The sequence below is a fragment of the Ammodytes marinus genome (genome assembly GCF_949987685.1).
Source record: "Ammodytes marinus genome assembly, chromosome: 7".
Lineage (NCBI taxonomy): Eukaryota > Metazoa > Chordata > Actinopteri > Uranoscopiformes > Ammodytidae > Ammodytes > Ammodytes marinus.
In genome coordinates, this window is record NC_137211.1 from 22,712,395 (window position 1) to 22,735,409 (window position 23,015).

Genomic DNA, 23,015 nt, shown 5'->3' on the forward strand with positions numbered 1-23,015 from the left:
ACCTGATGCTATCCACTCACAAACCAGAGCGCGTACCGGAGGTTACCTTACACACACAGCTGAAGCGCGAGACCGCTCCTGTCAGCGGGGCGAGTCTGTCTTTCCCTGTTAGTTTTTCTCTTCCTTTTTTAAGTCCGATATCCAGGAACGGAGGGGAACTGGCGCGGGGAGGTGAGTGTCGAGTTTCTCACAGAACGTTCCTGTGGCAGCAGCACCTGACATCCCAGCTGTTGGACTACTTCATGTTTAAATAGTAGGATATAGCGCAGTGGGTGTATATGTGCAGTGTTTAGCATCAGCATGTGAAGATCAATACAATTAGCTAATTTTCTTTTTTTGTTCCGCCACTTTTTTATTTCGATGTCGCTTTATTCGGTGATTTAGTTTTATTAATATAGCAAAAGCTATATGTTTCTGGCACTGCGTTATAGCCTAATAATTAGCCTAGGCTACATAATACATTTAACTATAGCCTACAGCTTTTTAACTAATTTAAGTTGTCTAGATAAATACAGTTAATTAAAACGACGTAGCGGCTCCTTCAACAGCAACTTTATTATTATTAGGCTGCCTTTAGTAGGCAACGCGTTTTAAAGGAGCCCGTTTACTGTAAGACACGAATGACAACTGTAAACCTAGTTCGTGCCGTTCAAGGACCACTCTAGTTGTCTTTATTATGGACCGTTTCTAAAAATAAAAACAATAGCCTACTTAACTGTAGCCTAGTAGACGCTACACATGTCCTGCCAGTCACCATATTGTAGCACGCACTTCTGTTGGTTTGAAGTGGAGTAAGATAATTATAGATGATCTATAATCTAAAATTAGTGTCGGCTGATGTTACCTGTGGACCGATACAAAGATGGTGTAAGAAACGCAGCAGACGCGAAGCTGACTGGTGTCTTGGACGCAGTCACAGAGATCATAATGAAATATCTCTTGCTGTTTGTGCGTGTAACTCGAACCGCGGCCGGTCTAGTGGAGGACCCATCATTCGAGTCCCCAGCTCTTCAGCAGTGAAACATGATGCGTCCCGGTGTGGTGCCAAAAAGTGATTTCAGCCGTGGGAGCGCGCACAGCCTGTTTAAACTGGGCTATATCGCCTCGAAACGTGAGTGCGGTAGCAACTTCTTATCAGTCATCTATCTAGCTTCTCCGAGGCCGGCGCCAGCCAGGGGCAAGGGTGGTTCGTGCCCACCCAAATGTGCGTCTTGCCCAACCAATCAAAACTTAAAAAATTTTGTATCAATTTTTTGCCAATTAAAATATGTGTATTTAGGCCTACTATCAGGGCCATTCCTAGCTTCTGATTGGGTGGGCACGGCGACAGCCCGCCTCCAAATTCACTCATCATCTGCATTTCTTTTGTCAACCGTCAATCACGTCCACAGTCCGCATGTCTCTCCTTTGCAAAGGCAGTTAGAAGTCTGCCTCTACTCGGCGACTTTTTTCACACGTTAACCTGTTCTTTCGGTTAGTAAATGCTGTGCGCAAAAGCTCATTCACTTCCCACTTTATCCAAACCGACTTACAAAACTTTCTTGTATCGGTTATTTAAGCCTGTAAACAAGCCTAGTGCTGCTTCCTCCTCTCACAATGCTGCTGCATCAGAGGGGCACTGTTTGTCACCGCCCGTTCGCATCTTTGGTAGGCTATCTGTGCCCACTTACAATTTCTACCAGCCCACCCAAATCTAACTGTCTAGAACCGGGTCTGCTTCTATCTAAAGCAAGAAACGTCTGTCTGTCTGTGGCTCGCATATCTCTCTGAGTTTTAGTCCGATCGGCATGAGCTTCCGGATATTGCACGAAAGTGTGCATCCTTCAATGTGAAGTTTTTAGAAGTACGTGCGCACACTGAAGGCCACGGTGAGCACAGTGAGCACGGAGCATTAAGTAATCTCCGAATAAACCCCGCCTCCCTCTGACGAGCGGGACACACACAGCAGACCGACACAGCCTATTCTTACTTGTTCAACAACTCCTCACCTGTTCCACCTGTCCGCTTAAGTGGTAAGGACTGCACTTTACGCTATTTTCACTGTAATAATACAGCACACACACAGCTGACTGCTACTGACACCTAAACGTTAATTGACAGCACGGTCTCGGATACTTCCACAAAATGTTTTATATCCCTTTAAAAGCTAATCCGAATGCTGACGAGCAGCATCATCCTGTTTTAATTATTGCCGTAATCACCAAGATCCTGCTTTCTGTATTGTTTCTAAAAATTAAAATAGACCTAAAAATGTTCTTAATGCAAAGAAAGTCACAAGGCACAAATAAGTTGGAAATAATTGAAGGAACCGATTTGAGTTCAAATATGAAGAATGTTTTTGTAATGATTTCAGTGCTTTTGCAGTGATGAGAGCAGAATGAACTAAGCCAATTTAGGGTGTATTCACACCTGCCTGAAAGATGCGCACCGAAAGCAGAAGTGCATCTGAGTTCGTTTCAACCGAACTAAACACGGCATGTGTGAATACACCCTAAGATGGTAAATGAGGAGCAGCAGAACAAGATAAACTCTTTGGAAACACGTGTATCTGACTTAGAGCAGTATACGCGCATGAATGATGTAATTATAACTGGACTAGTGATCAAGCCACGGTCTTATGCTCGGGCCCTGAATGGGGATGTGAGTGTGGTGGATAGTGCTGGCCATGATGATTCAGCTGAGGCTCAGGTAACAGATTTCCTCCATGACAAACAGATAGCTATCGACAGACGCAACATTGAAGCTTGCCACATCATCCCAACAAAAAACCAAAAAGACAAACATGATGTCATTGTTCGCTTTCCTAACAGAAAGCACAAAATTGAAGGGCCGCCGATTGAAGGGCACAAATGTCTATATAAATGACCATTTCACAAAAAGGAATGCAGATATTGCAAGACAGGCAAGGGTCATGAAGAAGCAGGGGAAAATTCAGGCCACTTGAACCTCTAATTGTAAAGTGTTTGTTAAATTGAATGGCATACCTGAACAGGCTAAAGTTCTTTGCATCTGGAGGAGCATTGATCAACTAGAAAAGTTAGGTAGTTCCTAAACAAAATCCTGCAGGGTATGGGTTTATTGTGTCTCTGGTGTGTGGATATTGTTCTAAATGCTAATGACAGATTTAATTACAGTTAATGATAGTATGCTATTTAATCCATTTGAACTAAAAAAACATGAAAAAAATCATCATTATTTAGATTTTGACCCTGATAGTAATTTTCTATCTGATAACTTGCCATATTCATCTGAATATTACAATGAAATATGTTTTAATCATCTAATTGAAGCATTTCCGGTAGAATGTAAGCTATTTTCAGTGTTACACTTAAATGTTCGCAGTCTTTCTAAAAATTATGATCAATTGGTACATTATTTATCATTGTTAAATCATGAGTTTTCTGTAATTGTCCTAACTGAGACATGGCTTACAAAAGAATCTAAAGAAACAGGCATGTATGAACTGCCAACATATAACTCTACTCATTTTGTCAGACAAATCAGGTCTGGGGGAGGAGTGTCCATCTTTGTCCATCAAAAATTAGATTTTGTTAATCAACTTGACCTTTGTTTAAAGTGTGATGAAGTGGATGTTGAATCTGTTTTTATTGAAATCTTGTCTTACAATAATAACAAAAATGTGGTCATAGGTGGGGTTTACCGACCACCTGACACTGATATTAATTGTTTCAATAATAGCCTTACAAACAGCCTGGAGCTCATCAACAAGGAAAAGAAAATGTGTCATATTCTTGGGGATTTCAATATTAACCTTTTTAAAAGTGAAACACTCTCCAACGAGATTTTTTGAACCAATTGTATTCAAGTTACTTTTATCCCACTATTAATAAACCTACCAGAATAACGGACACATCTGCTACACTAATTGATAATATACTATTCAATTCTCTCAATTATGAAGCAAAAACGGGAATTTTATTTACTGATATATCGGATAATTTTCCAGTATTTCAAATTGTTGTTTTAGACGGTCTAAAGGTAAAGGACAAGTCTTCGACAACTTACAGAAATTTCAATTCAAAAAATAAATCCAAATTTAAAGCAATGTTGGCGAAGGTTTTCTTTGAAAGGGTTTATATGGAGAGTAATGCAAACTCCGCTTATCAAACATTTAATGAAATATTTAACTCAGCTTTTAGTAAATATTTTCCCTTAGTTACTCGGTCTGTTGACACTAGGAAAGAATTGAATAATCCCTGGTTTTCTTCTGGTCTGAAAAAGTCCTCCATTATCAAGAACAAACTCTATAGAAAATATATTTCATCACCAACTCCTTTAAATTTGGCAACTTATAAATCATACAAAAACAAATACAATCATCTCCTTAGAGCTGTCAAGAAAAGGTACTATAGTGATCAGTTTGCTAAATCTGAAAGTAATATTAAAGATACATGGAAGATTATTAAGCAACTCCTTCAAAAGAAAAAGGCCTCCTTAAATTATCCTTTATCTTTTAAAGGTGGAAATTCTTCTTTAACTGATCCATTTGATATAGCTTGCAAGTTCAATGATTTCTTTTCAAGCATTGGTACATCTCTTTCCAAAACAATAGTTGATACAAAGGCTGATCCATTAGATTATATTAAGGGCTCTTTTCCAGAGTTTAATCATTTTAATCTTCCTGATATTAAGGAGGTAACTGATATTATATCCAAACTCAAAGATTCAGCTCCAGGTCATGATTGTATTTGTTCATCCCTAATAAAGGAAGTCAGTTCATTTATTGTTAATCCATTAACATTCGTTTTTGCACAATCAATGAAAACTGGCATTATACCCGTCCGATTTCACTCTTGCCATATTTCTCGAAAATTTTGGAGAAACTGGTATATAAAAGGATCCTTGAGCACTTTAATAAACACAATGTTCTCTATGACCATCAATACGGATTCCGAAAGAATCATGCAACTTATATGGCCCATTTAGAGTTAATTGATAGGATACATACAGCTTTAGATAGAAATGAGTTTGCAATAGGTATATTTTTAGATCTTTCGAAGGCTTTTGATACGGTTAATCACGATATTTTGCTTTCAAAATTAATCAAATATGGTCTTTCTGGCACTGTCCATAAGTGGCTTTATAACTATGTTAAAAACAGAAAACAGTATGTTCATATTAACGGTCATGATTCCACAAGAAACTGCATACAACATGGGGTACCTCAAGGATCCATATTAGGACCTTTATTATTTCTCATTTATATAAATGATATTGCGCAGGTTTCGGAATCCATATTCCCTTTACTTTTTGCAGATGACACCAGCCTTGTTCTCTCTCATAGAGACCTAAAAAGTCTAATAGAGGAGCTAAATCATAATCTTATCCAGTTCTCAAGCTGGTTCCAAACAAACAAGTTATCTTTAAATGTCAAAAAGTCTAATTTCAGTCTGTTGTTTGCTGGTAAAAAGATTCATGACAATGACCAAATTAAACTTTATATAAATGATGAAGAAATAATTAAAGTCTCATCAACTGGTTTTTTAGGTGTTATTATTGATGATAAACTCTCATGGAGAGAACAGGTTGGTCTTGTCTGCAATAAGGTAACTAAATCACTTGGGATCCTTTAGAAAAATAAGAGTTTTCATGTTTATTAACATTATACTACAGTCTGATCTATCCATATTTAACATACTGTAATATTATTTGGGCGAGTACATTTTCATCGTAACTAAATAAAATTGTGCTACTGCAGAAAAGGTTTACTAGATTAGCGACCTTCTCAAAACCTCTGGTACCAAGTGCACCACTTTTCTATAAATTGAAGTTGTTGTCTATTTATGATATAAATATTCTCCAAATTTGCACTTTTGTTTTTAAGGTGAGATATACGTTGACAGATGTACCTTGTACTTTTGTATGTTATTTTTTTTCAAACTAAAAATTTCATAATCATTGTACTAGACAAGCTGAAAATCTCCATCTGCCTCTGTATAAATCTTCCCGCAGTCAATCTTGCATTAAATACCGTGGCGTCATACTATGGAATGAAAATGTACATTTACTTGATTCTTCTATAACATTGACCATATACAAAAAGAGACTGCAGAATTCCATGCTATCTAAAGCAATTAGTTTAAAACAGGAATTTGATTTATATATTTAACATGATTGTCTGCTTGTTTGGTTTAAACACATTAATTTGTATCACTACATTTTGATTTGTTCTATCTGATTTAAACTAATTTATTTTTCTATCTTTTTTTTTTCTTTTTTATTATTGTCTTGGGTTTTGTTCTGAATTTCTTTGATTGTTTTGCATTCTTTTTTAATTTTTTTTTCATTTATACATATGTTTTTGTGTTTGTGCGCGCTTGTGTGCTGATCTGCTAATATTAATATGTAAATGTATTTTGGGTGTGGCTTTATATAAGCCTGTACAGGTTTCTACCACATCCTCACATGTATTTTAATTATTGTTTTTTAACTACATGTTTTTTTTTTTATCGATTTGTATGTGGAAAAATAAACTAAACTAAACTAAACACTGCTATCTGACACGTGCTGGTGCTGACAGTGTGAGCACGTCTGTGCTTTGTTTCTGCCAATTAAGGCTCCCCAACACCCACCGCACATCCTAACCTGTTACTGTGTCTGAGCCTCCTGAAACATTCACTAACTATTTGATGAATAATTTACTGTCGTGGTGACTGAGTTACACAACATTTTTTGATTGGGTGGGCACAGCCCACATTTGGGTGGGCACGGCCCACCCTGGCCCCTGGCTACAACTGGCCCTGGTCTCCATTTTTGTAATTTAACATTTTTGTGGTCAAAATATCCATATTGTCACCTGGCTAACAGTTTTTAGCCAGGTGGGAAAAAGATGTTCCAAACTCACTCCTGCAAGTGAGAAGTTTAGGGTTGAAGATTCTAAAATGTTGAGTTGGTTATGAATTAATTTGTCAATTGGCTTTAAAGTGAGTCTTGATTGTTTAGGCATATTCCCTTCAAATTGTTTTTTATTTAAGTTGTTATTAATAATGATTATGAAATACATTTTTAATAACCATTTGAGCAATTTTTGGCGTAAAGTCCCTTTGTTCGTCCTCTAGCCTTTTGTGTAATTGATAGTACAGTGAGGGGAAATGACATGATGTGACAAAGGTCAGGATCAAGTTGAGGTAAAAGCGGAGACTGTTGATAAGCCGTTTAATATTATTGGGATCAAAGTACAAGAACACTTTCTGCACGTAGTGAGTCAGTGAAGTGTGTAATGTTCTTTACTGGATGGGAAATTGACGCGGCAACACATTCTGGTGAGTAGACGTGAAACAAAGATAAAATATCTACGAAGTTTAAAAGAAACAGGTGAACAGTGTGTGTTATTATGCTGTATGGTGAAATGGTCGTAATTGTTCCGTTTTCGTTGTGATGAATAGGCATAGTTCAGTATTTTTGAAGTGTGGTTGTATAAGATACTTAAACAGTTTCTCCCTCCTTTCCCCCCATGTTTGGTCACTGTCTTTTTATGTTTCCTGGTGGGGTGTAACTGTAAATAAATTTCGTTGCTCTGTAACATGTGCAATGACAATAAAGTTGATTCTGATTCTGATTCTAAACATAGTGAGTCTGTTACCTTACGGAGAGGGCTGTCAGCGCAGTCATTTTAGATAGTTTGTGGGAGACTTCTCTGTATTAGAAGCTTTTTACTGTTGCAGAGGGGACCAGCAGAAACACCCTTTTTCGACACGACTATAAATGCTTACCTCAAATATAAATATCCGTTCAATTGAATGCTCAATTTGGGACGTTTTTTACTGTTGTTTATGGGCTGATATACTACACAGCATAAACAGAAAGCTTTTTATTTTTCACTTTTTTCAACGTCTTTTCCGCCATGTATTACAATGCCAACTTCCACTCCTATAATAATTATCGAACAGATATACATTTTTAAGGTAATTTTATATATTTGGGGAAAAAGTGTTTTCCGGCCGGCCCCCTCTGCAACCGTACAATGGTGACTTCTGATACAGCGAAGTCTCTGTCGTGGTAGTCTCGCAAAGCCAGACCAAACTACAGCAAGTACTGTCGTGGTGACTGAGTTACACACAATCTAGGCTAATGTGTGTGTGTGTGTGTGTGTGTGTGTGTGTGTGTGTGTGTGTGTGTGTGTGTGTGTGTGTGTGTGTGTGTGTGTGTGTGTGTGTGTGTGTGTGTGTGTGTGTGTGTGTGTGTGTAACAGGAAATGAGACTTCATTTAAAAAAGATGAATGGTCTTTTGGCTGTTTTGCTACTCATCGGGGGACTGTACTTCATAAGCCATTCAGATGTCCTCCTTTCCGTGAGTACACACACACACACACACACACACACACACACACACACACACACACACACACACACACACACACACACACACACACACACACACACACACACACACACACACACACACACACACACACACAAACATACACAGGATGAGCAACAGCGAAAAACTTTGCTTTGTTTCGTGCTCCTCTGTGAAATGCACTGTCGTTCATTCATTCATTCATTCATACATATTATTCCTCATCATAACACGTTATCATAGACATATTTCAGATCAATTGTATTTATTAAGCCTGGAATCACAAATAAACATTTTGTATAAGGGAGCTTATCCTTCCATCTCTAATTGGATAATGAAATACTCCCCATAAATCATTTAAATGGGAATAAGTTGAATAAACTAAATTACACGTGCAGCAAAAAATAACAGTATGAACAAATTACGATGAAAAAATTATTACATGCCGATTGTAAATCCTGGGAGAATAATTTGTATACAGTAGGGGATAGTGGCCTAAGTTGTGCCGGTGGGGAAGTTGTGCCACCCCTTGTTTCTAGAAAACCATAGAAGAAATTGGAAATGTGACCACATATTTAAGAAGAGCCATCCATTTAACTCATCCTGTAAAGAAGGGAGAAACATGGAATAAGATATAAGCACATTTAAGCTCAAATAACAGTTTTTTTGCCTTTCAAAGTAAAATTTCCATGATCAAGGTTTTTTGATTATTGTGTCTGAACAATTATAGACACGTTTGAAAATATTTCACACGTTTTAGTGCTTTAGTATGCTACACTTTGTGTCTATTTAGTTAGCACGATGTCAGCCCTAAACTGCTGCATCATGCTTATTATCCAAAATTCTGGGGTTGGGGTGATTTGTGCCAGAGGGCCTGGGGTGAGTTATAAGTAAGTAAGTAAGTAAGTAAGTAAAATGTATTTATAAAAGCACATTTATAACAGTTTGCACTGTCCAAAGTGCTGACTTTAGTGCATTCAGTAGGTAAAAAATGAAGGTAAAATAACAATAACCAAAATAAAAGACATAAAGCCCAGACATCCACGTATAAACAAAGATAGTATTGCAGAGGTAAGATAGTTAATGGGGAGAAAAAACCAGGGTGTACAGATGGGTTTTGAGCCTTGATTTAAAGGCAGAAATAGAGGGGGAATCGCATATGCCAGGTGGCAGTTGGTTCTACAAGGGCGGAGCAGCTAGTGCAAAGTACATTTCTGAGAGTTGTGCCATTGGCATGGCTGTATACGCTGGTCACCAAAAGAAAGTGATCGTCTACAGTAGCTCAGAAGAGAGTGACATCTCCATTCCACTTAACGACACCACTGATGAGAGTTCAGATGGCCAGAAAGATGATGATGATGACTTTGTCATTGTGAGCTTTGCAGGTAAAACCATTAGATCTGCTAGGCCTTGTTTAAGAAAATTGTCCTTAAATCTTTGTCAAATATTTACTTTATTTACTTTAAATAAACCTTAAATAAGTAATTGTCTTATGGATTTGTCTTGCATTACAGTTTATGAGATATATATCAATGGCACAATTTACCCCATGGTATTCTCTCCAACGGCACAACTTACACCACACCGGGGGCAAGTTGTGCCACAAGACAACTTTTTTTCCGAAAGCTATATTTTTTCAACAGTTTATTCCAGATCCAAAGTTTTAATATTAATATTTAAATACTAATTCTAGGTGTTGCAGGGCCAGACGATGTCACCCGAACCGATTCCAGTGGAGTTAACATGGCAAGTAGAGAGGTTGGTTAATCAGGACTCCTGGGTGGAACAGGGAGGTTACCTGCCTCTCAATGCTTCCTATCAGCTCCTCGCTGGAGCACCCTCGACTCAACAGAGTGAGTGACAGGCTGCCAGTCTAACCATAGTGTGTGTGTGTGTGTGTGTGTGTGTGTGTGTGTGTGCGTGCGTGCGTACGTGTGTGTGTCCGTTCTTCGATTGTCTTGCCAACCTTTCATCCTATCTACTTTACACTTGTTGGGCATGTTGCTGGGGGACTCAAGGGGGTGCAGTGCTGAGTATGAGGTTGTTTGGATCAGTGGTTATTTAGAAAACTGCGAAAACCCGGTCAAGTCAACAGGCCTTTGGATGCGTGTCCATCCTTGCTATGGTATCGTTGCTTGGAGCGGCCAAAAAAGACAGGAATGCACAGCTAACTTAATAGTGTGAATAGATGGGTATCAAAATACAAGCGCTGTCACAGAAAAGCCCCAGACGCCAAACGGTAACTGCATTGGTCTAAGTGAAAACTGTTGTTACAAACTTTTAGAAAAAGTTATTTCCAAGCCACCACCTTTAGATAGATCTGGAAACAAAAAGTGATCTATTACCAGAGTCATATACAGTTTCTGTTCTGCACTGTGGTCACGGGAAATCCACCGTAAAAGGGGAAAGACTGCGTAACAAATCTCTTGTAGCTTTGAGATGAATCTATAGCTATACCTCTATTTAAATTTTTTTTTTATACATATTTCATATATTTTTTTGGTGTATTTGTAAATACCTGTGTCTTGTCTATATTATCTGTGAAGTAACAACACTGTTTTTGTTTTTATGTTTGCACCTAACCCTTTTCCTTTGTAATGCTGCTGCTCTATGTGCCTTCAATTGCCCCCTGGGGACATATACGTTTTTTGAATTTGAATGAATTTGATATCACCTTAGGGTGATTTCAGATAACTGATGAAGAAAGATGGAAGTGCATCTCAAACAGAGCGCTATTCGTGCTGCAGTAGCAACGCCATAGAATTTAGGATTTGGTAGATTTTATAATGGGTGTAAATATTGATGTTTTGAAAGATGTAACAACACATTTCACTTTTCTGTGGTGACATGTTTCAGGGTTTTTATCAGTTGGAATATCATCGGTGAAAAGGCAGAAGGGGAGCTATCTAGTCCCCACCCTGCAGTCTCTCTTCTCCCAGTCGTCTCCTGAGGAGCGCTCATCCATGGTGGTGGTTGTGCTGCTAGCAGATTTCGACGTCAGCTGGAGGGTCAATACAGTGAGAGAGATCAAAACTGCATTTGCCTCAGAGCTGGAACAAGGCCAGCTGGTGGTGCTCCATGTTCCCTGGGATTTGTACCCTACGTTAACAGGTGTGTGTAAATTCATTCACATTGTGTCATGCGTGCGTGCTGTGTTGATGCTGTGATACTGATACGAGTCTCTGGTTCTCCTGCAGGTATTAAGAGGAACTACAACGATCCTCCAGACAGGGTGACGTTCCGCTCCAAGCAGAACCTGGACTACTCCTTTCTGATCCACTACTGTGCCGGTCTGGGTCGGTACTACCTCCAGCTGGAGGATGACCTCTCCTCCGCAAGAAGCTTCCTCACCACCATCAAGAAGCGCGTCGGAGAGCAAGAGGCCAAGGGCACCGTCTGGGCAACGCTGGAATTCTCAAACCTCGGCTACATTGGGAAACTTTACAAATCGGCTCATCTCCCCCTCCTGGCCCGCTTCCTTTTCATCTTCTACCAGGAGATGCCTTGTGACTTTTTGATGACTCACTTCCGAGAGCTGCTCACCCAGAACAAGCCCATTCTCTTCAAACCCTCGCTGTTCCAACACATGGGGACCTTCTCCTCGTTCAGAGGGTTACAAAACAAGCTAAAGGACAAGGACTTTGCGGAGGAGTTCTACGCCAATCCTTCGGCCGAGGTCTACTCTGACATGGCCACCTATCAAAAAAACTTCCCCCAACTAGCCTGGGATGCTGGGGAGGGACACTTCTGGGGACACCCTCCCAAAACAGGAAATTACCTGACTGTGGTGTTCAAAGACCCTGCAGTAGTGACAGGGATATTTGTAGAAACGGGGTCAGGGGGTAAAGACGTCCTGAAGTCAGCGCAGGTGGAGATAGGCCATGACGTGGTTACCACCGGGAAAGAGAAGAGTTGTAAGGAGTTCCAGTCAGTGGGGACGTTGGAGAATGGGAGGCTCGAGGTGGAAGGGATGGATAAAATGTACAGCTCGGCCTCTTCCTGTCTTAGGATACAAGTCACAGCTGGGCAGAAGGATTGGGTCATCATTATGAAAATCAGGATCTCGACAGAGCAGAGTAAACCTGCGCAGCAAGCGTAGGAGTAAAGGTTGTCCTCCTGCCCAATTAGTGATTTATCATGGTTGAGATCTGCCTGGACCTTCAGCTGCAGCCTGAACTTATGACTCTGTGCCTTATTTAAAAGTGTTACGAAGAAACAACAACCCAGTGCCGATTGAAAGCGTGTTAAGCCGTTGTCAAAAGTGAGGGAAAATGTTTGACCAAAAATGCCTCTTCAACATTATGAAGTTCAAATCAGCTACATGCAGCTCCATGTAACCTATATTTGTACACACACGCACGCACGCACGCACGCACACTAGAGGTGGCTATGTATATGGTCCATTGTCTGTTAATGATAAGGAATCAGAATGAGTAACTCATTCAGATCATGTGGTTTTGTAATGCTGTTAATGGGGACAAAGGGCTGGTCGTGCAGTCCATGATGGTCAACTAGACAAATTTTTCTATAGCCTACTCAATGTGCTCTCAATGTGCAGTCCTAATAAAGATTCAGTTTGTATTTTTTTCATACTGCCCATCATGCTGCTTAAAGTGTATAACATGACTATATGTGTTAATTAAGACAACCTAACCTCAGCCAGATTTTTTTTTACGTGTTTAATGCCTCTTACAACTATCTGATGCATTGAAAAACTAAAGGTCCCTCTTTTCCAATGCAGACATTTGTTAGGGGTGCCAGGCATTTACAATGGTCACACCCAAGAAGTGAAAATATAGAGCTCTAACAGTTACTCATAGGGGAAGGTGGGGTGATTTGTGCGTTTTGGAAGTTGCAAAACCCCTTGTTTCTAGAAAACCGTGGAAGAAATTGGAAATGTGACCACATATTTAAGAAGAGCCATCCATTTGACTCATCCTGTAAAGAAGGGAGACACAAGGAATAAGATATAATCACATTTAAGCTCAAAAAACTGTGTTTTGCCTTTCAAAGTAAAATTTCCATGATCAAGGTTTTTTGATTATTGTGTCTGAACAATTATAGACACGTTTGAAAACATTTGACACATGTTTTAGTGCTTTGGTATGCTACACTTTGAGTCTATATAGTTAGCACAATGTCAACCCTAAATTGCTGCATCATGCCTATTATCCAAAATTCTGGGGATGGGGTGATTTGTGCGCAAGGGCCTGGGTGAGTTATAAGTAAGTAAGTAAGTAAAATGTATTTATAAAAGCACATTTATGACAGTTTGCACTGTCCAAAGTGCTGTACATAGTGCATTCAGTAGGTAAACAATGAAGGTACAATAACAATAACCAAAATAAAAGACGTAAAGCCCATACATCCACATAAACACAGATAGTAGTGCAGAGGTAAGATAGTTAATGGGGAGGAAACACCAGGGTGTACATATGGGTTTTGAGCCTTGATTTAAAGGCAGAAATGTAGGGGAATCACATTTGTCAGGTGGCAGTTGGTTCCACAAGCATGGAGCAACTAGTGCAAAGTACATTTCTGAGAGTTGTGCCAGTGGCATGGCTGTATACGCTGGTCACCAAAAGAAAGTGATTGTCTACAGTAGCTCAGAAGAGAGTGACATCTCAATTCCACTTAACGACACCACTGATGAGAGTTCAGATGGCCAGAAAGATGATGATGGTGACTTTGTCATTGTGACACAATGACGCACAAATCACCCCACGTAGTGGGGTGATTTGTGCGTCAAGACAACTTTTTTTCCGAAAGCTATATTTCTTAAACAGTTTATTCCAGATCCAAAGTTTTTATTGCCAGGGATGCACAACATCCTGAACTATATGTACATATTTGAGTTGGAGACATAACTGTCAAGGCCTCACTTTAAAATCACTTTGAGTAAAAAGTTGCACAAATCACCCCACCTTCCCCTATAATGGAACAAATCTGGATACAATATTGTTGTTAAACTGCAAGTGTAATTCAAGTTTGAGTAAATGCAAAAAATACAACATCTTAACTGAAATCATTACAACAATGGGTAGAAGCATATTCTACCTGGCTGGGTGTGTGAACATGTCATAATATGTCAGCTTTTTATATTGTTTCCCCTGATGACAATATTTTGAATTTGTATGATTTAATTTGTAGGAAAGTAGTACAGTATACGCAGCCATGCAAAATGAAGTCAAACGTGGTAGATATGAAGGCCATTTATTTCTGTTGGTACGCAGAACTTCACTGTGCATCTGTGTGTCTCTGTTTGGGGGTTGTTGGTGCTCCTTGGCCTGCCTCACACTGTGTCGGCCACATCGCTGGCTGGTCTCCCCTCAGGCTCCTCATCTCCACCCGCCTGCCAGTCCTGGTTTTGGCTGGCAGACCTCTGTTCTCCAGTGCCGGGGCGGTTCTCATACGTGACTTCAGGTCCAGGGGATGGGGAAGCACCGTCCTGCTGTAAAATAAACATTTACTTCTATTTCAACTTTTTGGGGATAAATTGCTAGTCTGTCTCTGTGACATGTTAAAACACAGTGCACACCTGTAAAAAGGTTCTAACGACAGCAATCTGACTCAATCATTTCAGTTACGCAGCAACATAATGTTTAAAAATCAAAAGCCCCCATTAGCAACTGGTCAAACCAGATGTTTGGTAAAGCTTGACTGTAATCATTTCCTTTTTAATATATAATTCACTATATATGTACTGTCCTTTATTTTATTTCAGGGTCCTTATAGTGTCTTAAACAATTTCAAAATGGCACAAAAAAGTAGAGCATCTCTATATGTCTATCACCCATCACAATTGGCTGCTCATCTTTTGTACGGGAAAGTGATTTCACTCTGAATCAATCTGCGCATGATTACAACCAGGATGCTCAAACCAGATTGCATGATTTATTTCATAGGCACTGTGAGGAGCAAAGAGTACAGGAAAGAGACTAAATGTGTCCTCAAGAAGCATAAAGATCAGGCAAATTAGGAGGACATGCATATTACAGTGACTATAATAAAAAGCAGGTCACTGACGTTCTTCATATCACTCCATGTACAGATAGCTTCTATTGTTACCAATTTCCTGAGGCTACACAGAGAGACTAGATCATTTCTGCTGGCTCTTTACGGTGACACATTCTGTCCGACAGCAGCTCGACTCTCGTCAATGAGATTCTTCAGCTCATTTGTTTTTTAGCTTTCCCAACCAGGATGTTTTTCCCTATGTTGACAGAGGCATACACCTCTCCAAAAGGTCCTACGCCATTCATTTATGTTGACTTTAGATGGTCAAACATTTAAACTGTCCTTTATAATACGTAGATCAGGCATGGACAATCAAGGCAGGAGGAGTTTACTGAAAAGTTATCACGCATGCAAGTCAAGTGTGTGTGTGTGTGTGTGTGTGTGTGTGTGTGTGTGTGTGTGTGTTGGCTTTTATTAACAGACTAACCTGATCCCCAACATCCTGCAACCTGCCAGTGTTTCTGCTGCCTCTGTGTGGATGAGACTTGCCAGTGTGCTGTGGGTCAAAGCCCCATGACTTCAGTCTATCGAGGCCCTCCACAGAGCGGCCTGTAGGGTTGATATGACGGCCTGGGATTCGGGCAGGTAGATCCCAGGTCCCCTTAAAGTCTGGCCAAGCACTGCCTCTCTGTAGCATAACACATGCACAGCACACACAAGGCAGTGGAGTCATACATAGGTTTACAATGAGCATCTTTAAATGAAGATATTATAAGGGGTTTGACATGCTCTCACCTTAACCACCCCTGGGAGAAGATGTCCTCTATCATCAGCAATGAAGTTGGTGTGACCTTCCTGTGCAGTCGGTCTCTAAACACACACACACACACACACACACACACACACACACACACTCAATGTGAAATATACACTTAGTAGGCTATAATACAACTCTACTGATGCATCGTTGACTAGGCTACCTCTTTGAAGCGCTTTGTCTCACACCAGTTCTGCAGCCTCTGCGACCTGAAGGCGCTGTCAAACTGAGGAAAGGGTAAAGTACTTAAAGTTAGAAAGTATGAGTAAAAACCGAACAGTGAAATGTCTTATGTTGCCATTGTTTAGGTCACCTGGTTTGCTGAGTAACCGGACGACATTTCTGCATCTGCAGCTACCACGTCTGTTTGTGTTGACTCGTTGCATAGCAACGCAATCAAACGGACTTCTCCCATGATTTTCTCCTCGCCAGACTTCAGACCCAGGAAGGGCAGCACTTTTTTTGACAGCAAGGGTCCTGCTACTGGGAGGAACACTACCGGGAAAATAACACTGGACTCTGGGGGCATTTAGGAACGGAATTAAATCTGTTTAATTGAAGTGTAAAAAACACAAATTAATGATTGTGTGGTGTGTGTTTGTATGATATTTAAATCCAAGTTGAATCTTTAGTTTAAACAAAAAAAGATTATTAATTATTGTTTGGGTCCTCTATTTGCTTCCTCTCATGTCTTCTATTAACACATTTCCACAGGGTTTCTACATGGGTGTGTTTTTGCCTCTTCAAATAACCTGCTAGAAAGATTGGCAAACGACATTTATTTTGGTAGTGTCGACCGGAAGTTTCATTATTTGTCTTCCTCCGGTAGCCAAGTTATGGCTACGCTAGCATCACATGGACTGTGGAGCTAGTTAACGAACTGACTATATCACGTTTGTCTTCTAATTTAGGAACAAGACCGACCGTAACACACATGCAGTCCCGTGTGGGTGTCTATTGAGCTCATAACCGTTCAAATAACTAGCACTAATCAGCTTGTCGACCCCCGTAAGTTAGCCTCTTTTTTTTCATATAAACAACGTTAGAAATTCGGATGGTTCACTAGCCATGGAGGGTCCGTCTAGGGTACTCCCCCTCCGGGACGTGGCGCTGTGGCCGGCGGCCAGGAGATGTTCCCGCGGGGACACAGAGGGGGACTCTGCCCGGGACACAAGAACACACTTTCGAGTGTGTCGATTCATTATGGAGACAGGTAAGCAATCATCCACCAGGGGGCAGTCTGCTCCGGGTTAAGGTGTGTAGGCATGGATTTGGATTATTATATACTATCTATGATTTGGATATATGGAGATGGGGAAAAGTTGTTCAAGAAAAATAAGATAAAAACATGGCATTTTCACTGGTTACTGAGTCAAAATCATGAGATGGTAAATGCAGTGTTTTTTTTTCACTCTTTTATGGCTCAATGGTTTTTTATAGATTTGAATTAGGTCAACAGTTTGCCCTTTTATCAAATAATTTATTCCTTTTGAGATTTTATATCTCTTTTTCAATCGAGTCATGGCCAAGAAAGCAGCATAAAAACACAAGTTTCACATAATCATAAAATACAAGACACAAGAAAACCCAATAAACAACAATTCCATGTATGTGGTTAAATACTCGTTAATCCTGCTTTTATAGTTGTCCATGTTGATAAGGGAGGCCCAATTGAAAGTGATCCTGTCACTTACACCACAATAAGGATGAAAAAGCTTTAAAGGCACTTTCAAAAAAGGGAGTGCAGGTCTGAGGAATATTATACATATAAAGGACCTTTGACTGCTAGAGCAAGCGTTGCAACTTGGCAAGTACTGTTTTTTTTCTAGGAGCCAGTAGAGAACACTGGTAATCATGCAAGAAAGGTATAGCAGTGTTCCTTTCTATGGGTACATAAAGAAGACAGACCAACTTTCTCAAACAGATTGCTATGGTGTGTATGGAAATCAGAATCTGTGACAAATCGTAATGCAGCATGGTACACTGAGTATTGCTTTTTCAGAGAAGATGAATGTGCATGCATATATATAACCTATTTAGACTTCTTAATTAAAGGTGAAGTAAGCGGTTTATTTATATTAATATAAGTGTTAAATCGCTCTTTATTCATACAGTAATCACTTACACGATGTGCACGTTTCATAAAGCCAATCTCTTAGTCAGCTGCTCTGCATGTAATAAGCAATTAAACTTTATGTAGTATCCCGAAATGTTATCCAATCACAAGAGATAACGCTACAAACCGGCACCCGTCCGCACCCGTCTCACTCATGGTCTCACTGCCGGTGCACGCCAGAGCGACACATTGGTGAATGTTTTTGTGCAGGTAAAAATCCTTCCCAATGTCTGTTTTGATGGTTTTTATCATGTTTTATCACACTTATGGATCTGAGATGATGCTAGATAACTTGCTGCTCGAAGACCGTAGTGCATTAATGTGGTGACGTAGGGACGAGCAAGGGGACTGCTAACTGCAGTAACTGACAGGAAGTTAGCTAAAAGAACCATTCCGCTTACAGCTCCTTTTTAAATGTATAGATCTGCAATGGATTACAATTGATGGAAATACATGGATACTGTATGTGTGTTTACAAGATAATTTTTTGAAATGTGTGAGTGAACCCTTAAAGACTCTCCCCCTTCCTTGCTCAGGAGTGAAGCTGGGTATGCGCTCGGTTCCCGTGGCCACAGCGTGTGTGTTGTACCACCGTTTCTTTGAGCGTGTGGACCTGCCGTCGTACGAACCTTACCTGGTGGCCATGAGCTGTGTGTACCTGGCCGGCAAAGTGGAGGAGCAGCACATGAGGACCCGTGACATCATCAACGTCAGCCACAGGTAACATTTTTGCTCAAGGGGTGCACCGCTCTGTTAGGCTGTGTTCGGAAATCCATACTAACGTCCTCCATCCTACATACTCAACATCTATATACTACATACTGTCTACTCAAAGATCGATTGTGTATGCGAGGTGCGTCAAAACGTTTTCAGTTGAAGTATACTCAAGCAATAAAGAATTTCTTCTTCTTCTTATAAGATTCCGGCCGTTTAGATGCTGTTTAGCGTATTGCCGCCCTCCACAGGTTAGATATAGAACCATGGACATATAAAGAATTTTTACATACAGTCCTGTGTTGTGCAGGATATCCAGAATTGTAAATAAAGAATTTAAAAGAAAACCTTCCTTGTCGTTTGAAAAGACGCGATGCATTGTGGGGCGGTTGAGTATGAAAAGTATCCAATCGATCCATACCCAAAATCTTCCCGGAAGTTAGTATTCATCCGCGAATTTCTCGCATACCCAAACTCGCATACCCAACCGTCACATACTCAAATTGAAGTCAAAATGAGTATGAGTATGAGTAGGACGTTAGTATGGCTTTCCGAACACAGCCTTAGACTGGAAATCCAGACCTGCTGCTGGCTAATTTAAATTTGCTCAGCCGGTTGGTCTGGACACGATCCATTGAACCTCATTAACTATGTCGGAAAATTTCGGAGTTGCCAATTAAATCGCTATTATCGTTATGAAAATAATGTCCATTAGCAGCCCTACATACCTCTTCGCTAAACTAGACCATTTGTGCTTGTATTTATTTAATGCTTAAGACATGACACCTAACATCCCTCATCAAATGACAGTGGTAGAATACATCTGGCAAAAAGTCAAATCGGCCAATACGGGATCGATGATGTGAGTTTTCAGTCGATATATATAGTGAAAAATATGGATATATTTTGGGTCGTGAGTCAAGTGTTTTGAAACAGGACATCTACAAAAGATTGTGTGAACTTGATGTCTCCCGATGCTCTCCACCTCCCTCCCTCCCACCCACCCCCCCTCTCCCTCTCTCTCTCTACGTTTCGTCCCTCACAGGTATTTCAACAGTGGCAGTGCGGCTCTAGAATGTGACAAGCAGTTCTGGGACCTGAGGGACAGTGTGGTGCAGTGTGAGCTCCTCATCCTCCGACAGCTCAACTTTCACGTCTCCTTTGAACACCCTCACAAGGTAAATGTGTGTACAGTATGTACACATTTTCCTTCTCCCCCTCCCCCCTCCCTGCTTAATGTCGTGCTTCCTTGTCCACCACTGTTACTGTCTGATGTTGTCATGGTTGTCCAAATGTGTTTGTTTGTACATCCGTGGTACAATCTGGGTCATAGTGGAAGGGTTTTCAAATATTGGTAGTATCTGGTTTTTAAACTCAAACAAACAGTGAATGCTCATTGCCAGGGTTATATGTTATATAATGTGTTTGGTCTCTCTGCAGTATTTACTCCACTACCTGCTGTCGGTGAGGTTGCTCGTGAACCGGCACGCTTGGTCTCGAACCCCTGTCGCCGAGACATCCTGGGCGTTACTCAGAGACTGTTATCATGGAGCCATGTGCATCCGCCACCTACCCCAACACATCGCTATTGCAATGCTATACTTGGCTCTGAACAGCTACGGAGTGGATCTACCTGTCGGGGAAAAAGAGTGGTGGCAGGTTTGTGTTTGCTACATACTAGAATTTTTTTCATAATATTATGACACCAGTCTTAAAGGAAATCGAAGTTAGTTTTGATCGATATGCCTCGTAATTGGCAGAAATCTAGCTATAGATATACGTCCTGCATTTCAAACTCCAAATGGAACACGTAAACACAGCCTTCACAGATATTAAGGCTTCTTCTGATGAGTTACTTTGGGCTTGCCTTGTCTGAAAGTTACTTGGAAAATGTTATTGTTGCCCTGGGGCCTTTTTTGGTAAACTCTTTCAAATACCCTTTTTTATTTATTAACTCCATAAAATGTGTTATTTATTTTTAAGTTAATGTTAGGCCGCCAGCAAGTTGACTGTTTTAGTTTATTGGCAACAGCAAGTCACTGTATTACCAAAGAATGCTCTGATGGACCCACTGTGCACTTTTCGCCAACCTTTCCCATTGACTAACAATTTTTACAAGGGAGGTCTCTTTTGTCGGAGCGCTGTTTAATAAGTCCGGTCATTGTGGGAATAGTCTGGATTTGTTCCGTTTTTTTTAACGTTCAGTCCTCGCGGCACTACAAATCTAGGTATTTTGAAATAAACCTACGGTGTCCACTGCTTATTGTGTCCGGCCTGACCTAATATGTGTGTTTGTGTGTGTTTGTAGGTGCTGTGCGAGGACGTGACTAAATCACACATTGATGCTGTGATCTCGGACCTTCTTCAACTCTACGATATGGATGCCAAGTGTGTCTGAAGCACACGCCTACCTACACACGACAGTTGTGTTGTCCGTGTGTATGTGTTGACCTGTGTTGTTCTCTGGAGTGTTCAGGGTTCAGGTGTGTTTGTGAACATGAGTCTGTGTGAGAGAGAGAGAGGAACACTGTGGTTGCGTTCCGAATCGCATACTTTCTACTATATAGTATGTAGAAAAAAGATTTAGGATGTCCCGATTCTTGTGGCCAGATTTAGGATGGTTAGAAGTACCCGGATGTCCGACTTCATCCGGCCAAGATTGTTAGTGTTGAAAACTGCATCCTATTTGGGCGATTCTGACCCACAGTCCAGTGCGCACGTGAAGTGACGTCACATCGACGAAGCCTCCATATGAAAACAAACGGGGATGCGACGGATATAAAAGCAAGAGGCAAGATCAAGGCGCAATGTTATGATGAAATAAGAGAGTAAAAGTATGTCCCAATAGTATGCCTACTGCATCCTAACTAGATTCTTTTTATCGTCGGATGTAGTATGTAGAATAGAAAAAAGAAAGAGTATGCAATTCGGAACGCAACCTCTGTTTTGCCCCAGTTAGTCTGTGAGCTGTGACAAAAACACAGCTGCACTACTGATTCCTGCCACCCTAGGGAGACATTTCTCTCTCTCTGTCTCTCTGTCTCTCTGTCTCTCTGTCTCTCTCTCTCTCTCTCTCTGTCTCTGTCTCTGTCTCTGTCTCTCTGTCTGTCTGTCTCTCTGATCGAAGCCCTGCAGAATACTGATGTTCTCTGGAACATATCATCAGCAGCAGGTTTCACCAGAAGTGTCTTCACACTCCCCACATAACACGTTTTAATGGCAAATGCCACAGAGATGGATGTGATGGGAACATCTAGTCATCTATCAGTAATTCCAAAGCATCTGTTAAAAACGTTTGGGAATGGTAGATATTTTGTATTGACAATACTATGTACATATAGTTGAGGTTAAATCTCAACTCTCGATTAAAGTCCAGATCACCCTGCTGCATCAATGTGAATTGTATGGATGTAAAAATTTGTCCTTGATGTCTAACATGCAGAACTCATAACAACATTTCATATTATTATATGATGATAACAAGTGTATTCACATGTGAATGCATTCATTGTCTTAAAGGCCTCTTCACCACGGGTGTCCATGCATCATGGAGGTTATGGTGCTGAAGTGCCCCCTGGTTTATTAAGTTTAGTCTTGTGTTTTTTCGCAGCACTACCATTTTCAGAGAACTTCTCATAAATCAGAAGAGACTTTGTAATTGTTGAGATGAAAAAAAACATCTGGGGATGTGATCTGTAGTAGGCTTTGTTTTAAAATGTGTATGCTATTGAAATAGCACAGTTAAACTAAGAGTAATGATATTAAAGAAGAAATGATAAAGGCAGAAGGCAAACATGTTTGTTTTTGGTCACAGGTTTTAACTATTTATATCAGGCTCTAATAATCCACATAGCAGTTAGTAACACAAGTTACACAATTTCGGTCCAAACAGGAGCAGGAGCATAAACCGAGGGGACCTTTCATGGTATTCCTGAAAAATAGATTCTCCAATGCAAAACTCTTTGGTCTAAAGTACAAAATAAATGAACTGAGTAAGAAGAAAGAAGTTGATGAACTGGACACCATTCTACAGTATTTTAATTCATATATGTACTTTACTGTATTTTGTATGTCTCTGGGTATGACTTTCC

At 40.3% G+C, this 23,015-nt stretch overlaps 3 protein-coding genes across 3 annotated transcripts; 2 read left to right on the forward strand and 1 right to left on the reverse strand.

Annotated features, from left to right (window-relative positions):
• Positions 1–111: 111 nt before the first annotated feature.
• LOC307252917 (alpha-1,3-mannosyl-glycoprotein 4-beta-N-acetylglucosaminyltransferase C-like) lies at positions 112–12,419 on the forward strand (the record flags this gene model as incomplete). Its single annotated transcript, XM_080030739.1, has 5 exons — positions 112–171; positions 8,213–8,311; positions 10,014–10,173; positions 11,177–11,431; positions 11,518–12,419. The coding sequence occupies exons 2-5, from the start codon at positions 8,216–8,218 to the stop codon at positions 12,417–12,419; spliced, it is 1,413 nt and encodes a 470-aa protein (XP_079886865.1). The 5' UTR covers positions 112–171; positions 8,213–8,215.
• A 2,193-nt stretch (positions 12,420–14,612) lies between these two features.
• Positions 14,613–16,716, reverse strand: cfap126 (cilia and flagella associated protein 126; the record flags this gene model as incomplete). Its single annotated transcript, XM_080030740.1, has 5 exons — positions 16,408–16,716; positions 16,258–16,320; positions 16,073–16,147; positions 15,765–15,965; positions 14,613–14,771 (listed from the first exon to the last, which is right to left on the reverse strand). The coding sequence occupies exons 1-5, from the start codon at positions 16,621–16,623 to the stop codon at positions 14,613–14,615; spliced, it is 714 nt and encodes a 237-aa protein (XP_079886866.1). The 5' UTR covers positions 16,624–16,716.
• Positions 16,717–16,907: 191 nt separating this feature from the next.
• On the forward strand, positions 16,908–22,224 carry ccnq (cyclin Q). Its single transcript, XM_080031762.1, has 5 exons — positions 16,908–17,307; positions 18,747–18,930; positions 19,970–20,102; positions 20,365–20,583; positions 21,233–22,224. Exons 1-5 carry the CDS (start codon positions 17,163–17,165, stop codon positions 21,320–21,322), a joined length of 771 nt encoding a protein of 256 aa, XP_079887888.1. The 5' UTR covers positions 16,908–17,162; the 3' UTR covers positions 21,323–22,224.
• The last annotated feature ends 791 nt before the right edge of the window (positions 22,225–23,015 follow it).

Bases quoted from the DNA above. Each gene is read 5' to 3' on its own strand.
- ccnq (XM_080031762.1), top strand. From the start codon at position 17,163: ATGGAGGGTCCGTCTAGGGTACTCCCCCTCCGGGACGTGGCGCTGTGG. The intron at 17,308-18,746 runs GTAAGCAATCAT...TTCCTTGCTCAG, and splicing joins TCGATTCATTATGGAGACAG to GAGTGAAGCTGGGTATGCGC. The intron at 18,931-19,969 runs GTAACATTTTTG...CGTCCCTCACAG, and splicing joins ATCATCAACGTCAGCCACAG to GTATTTCAACAGTGGCAGTG.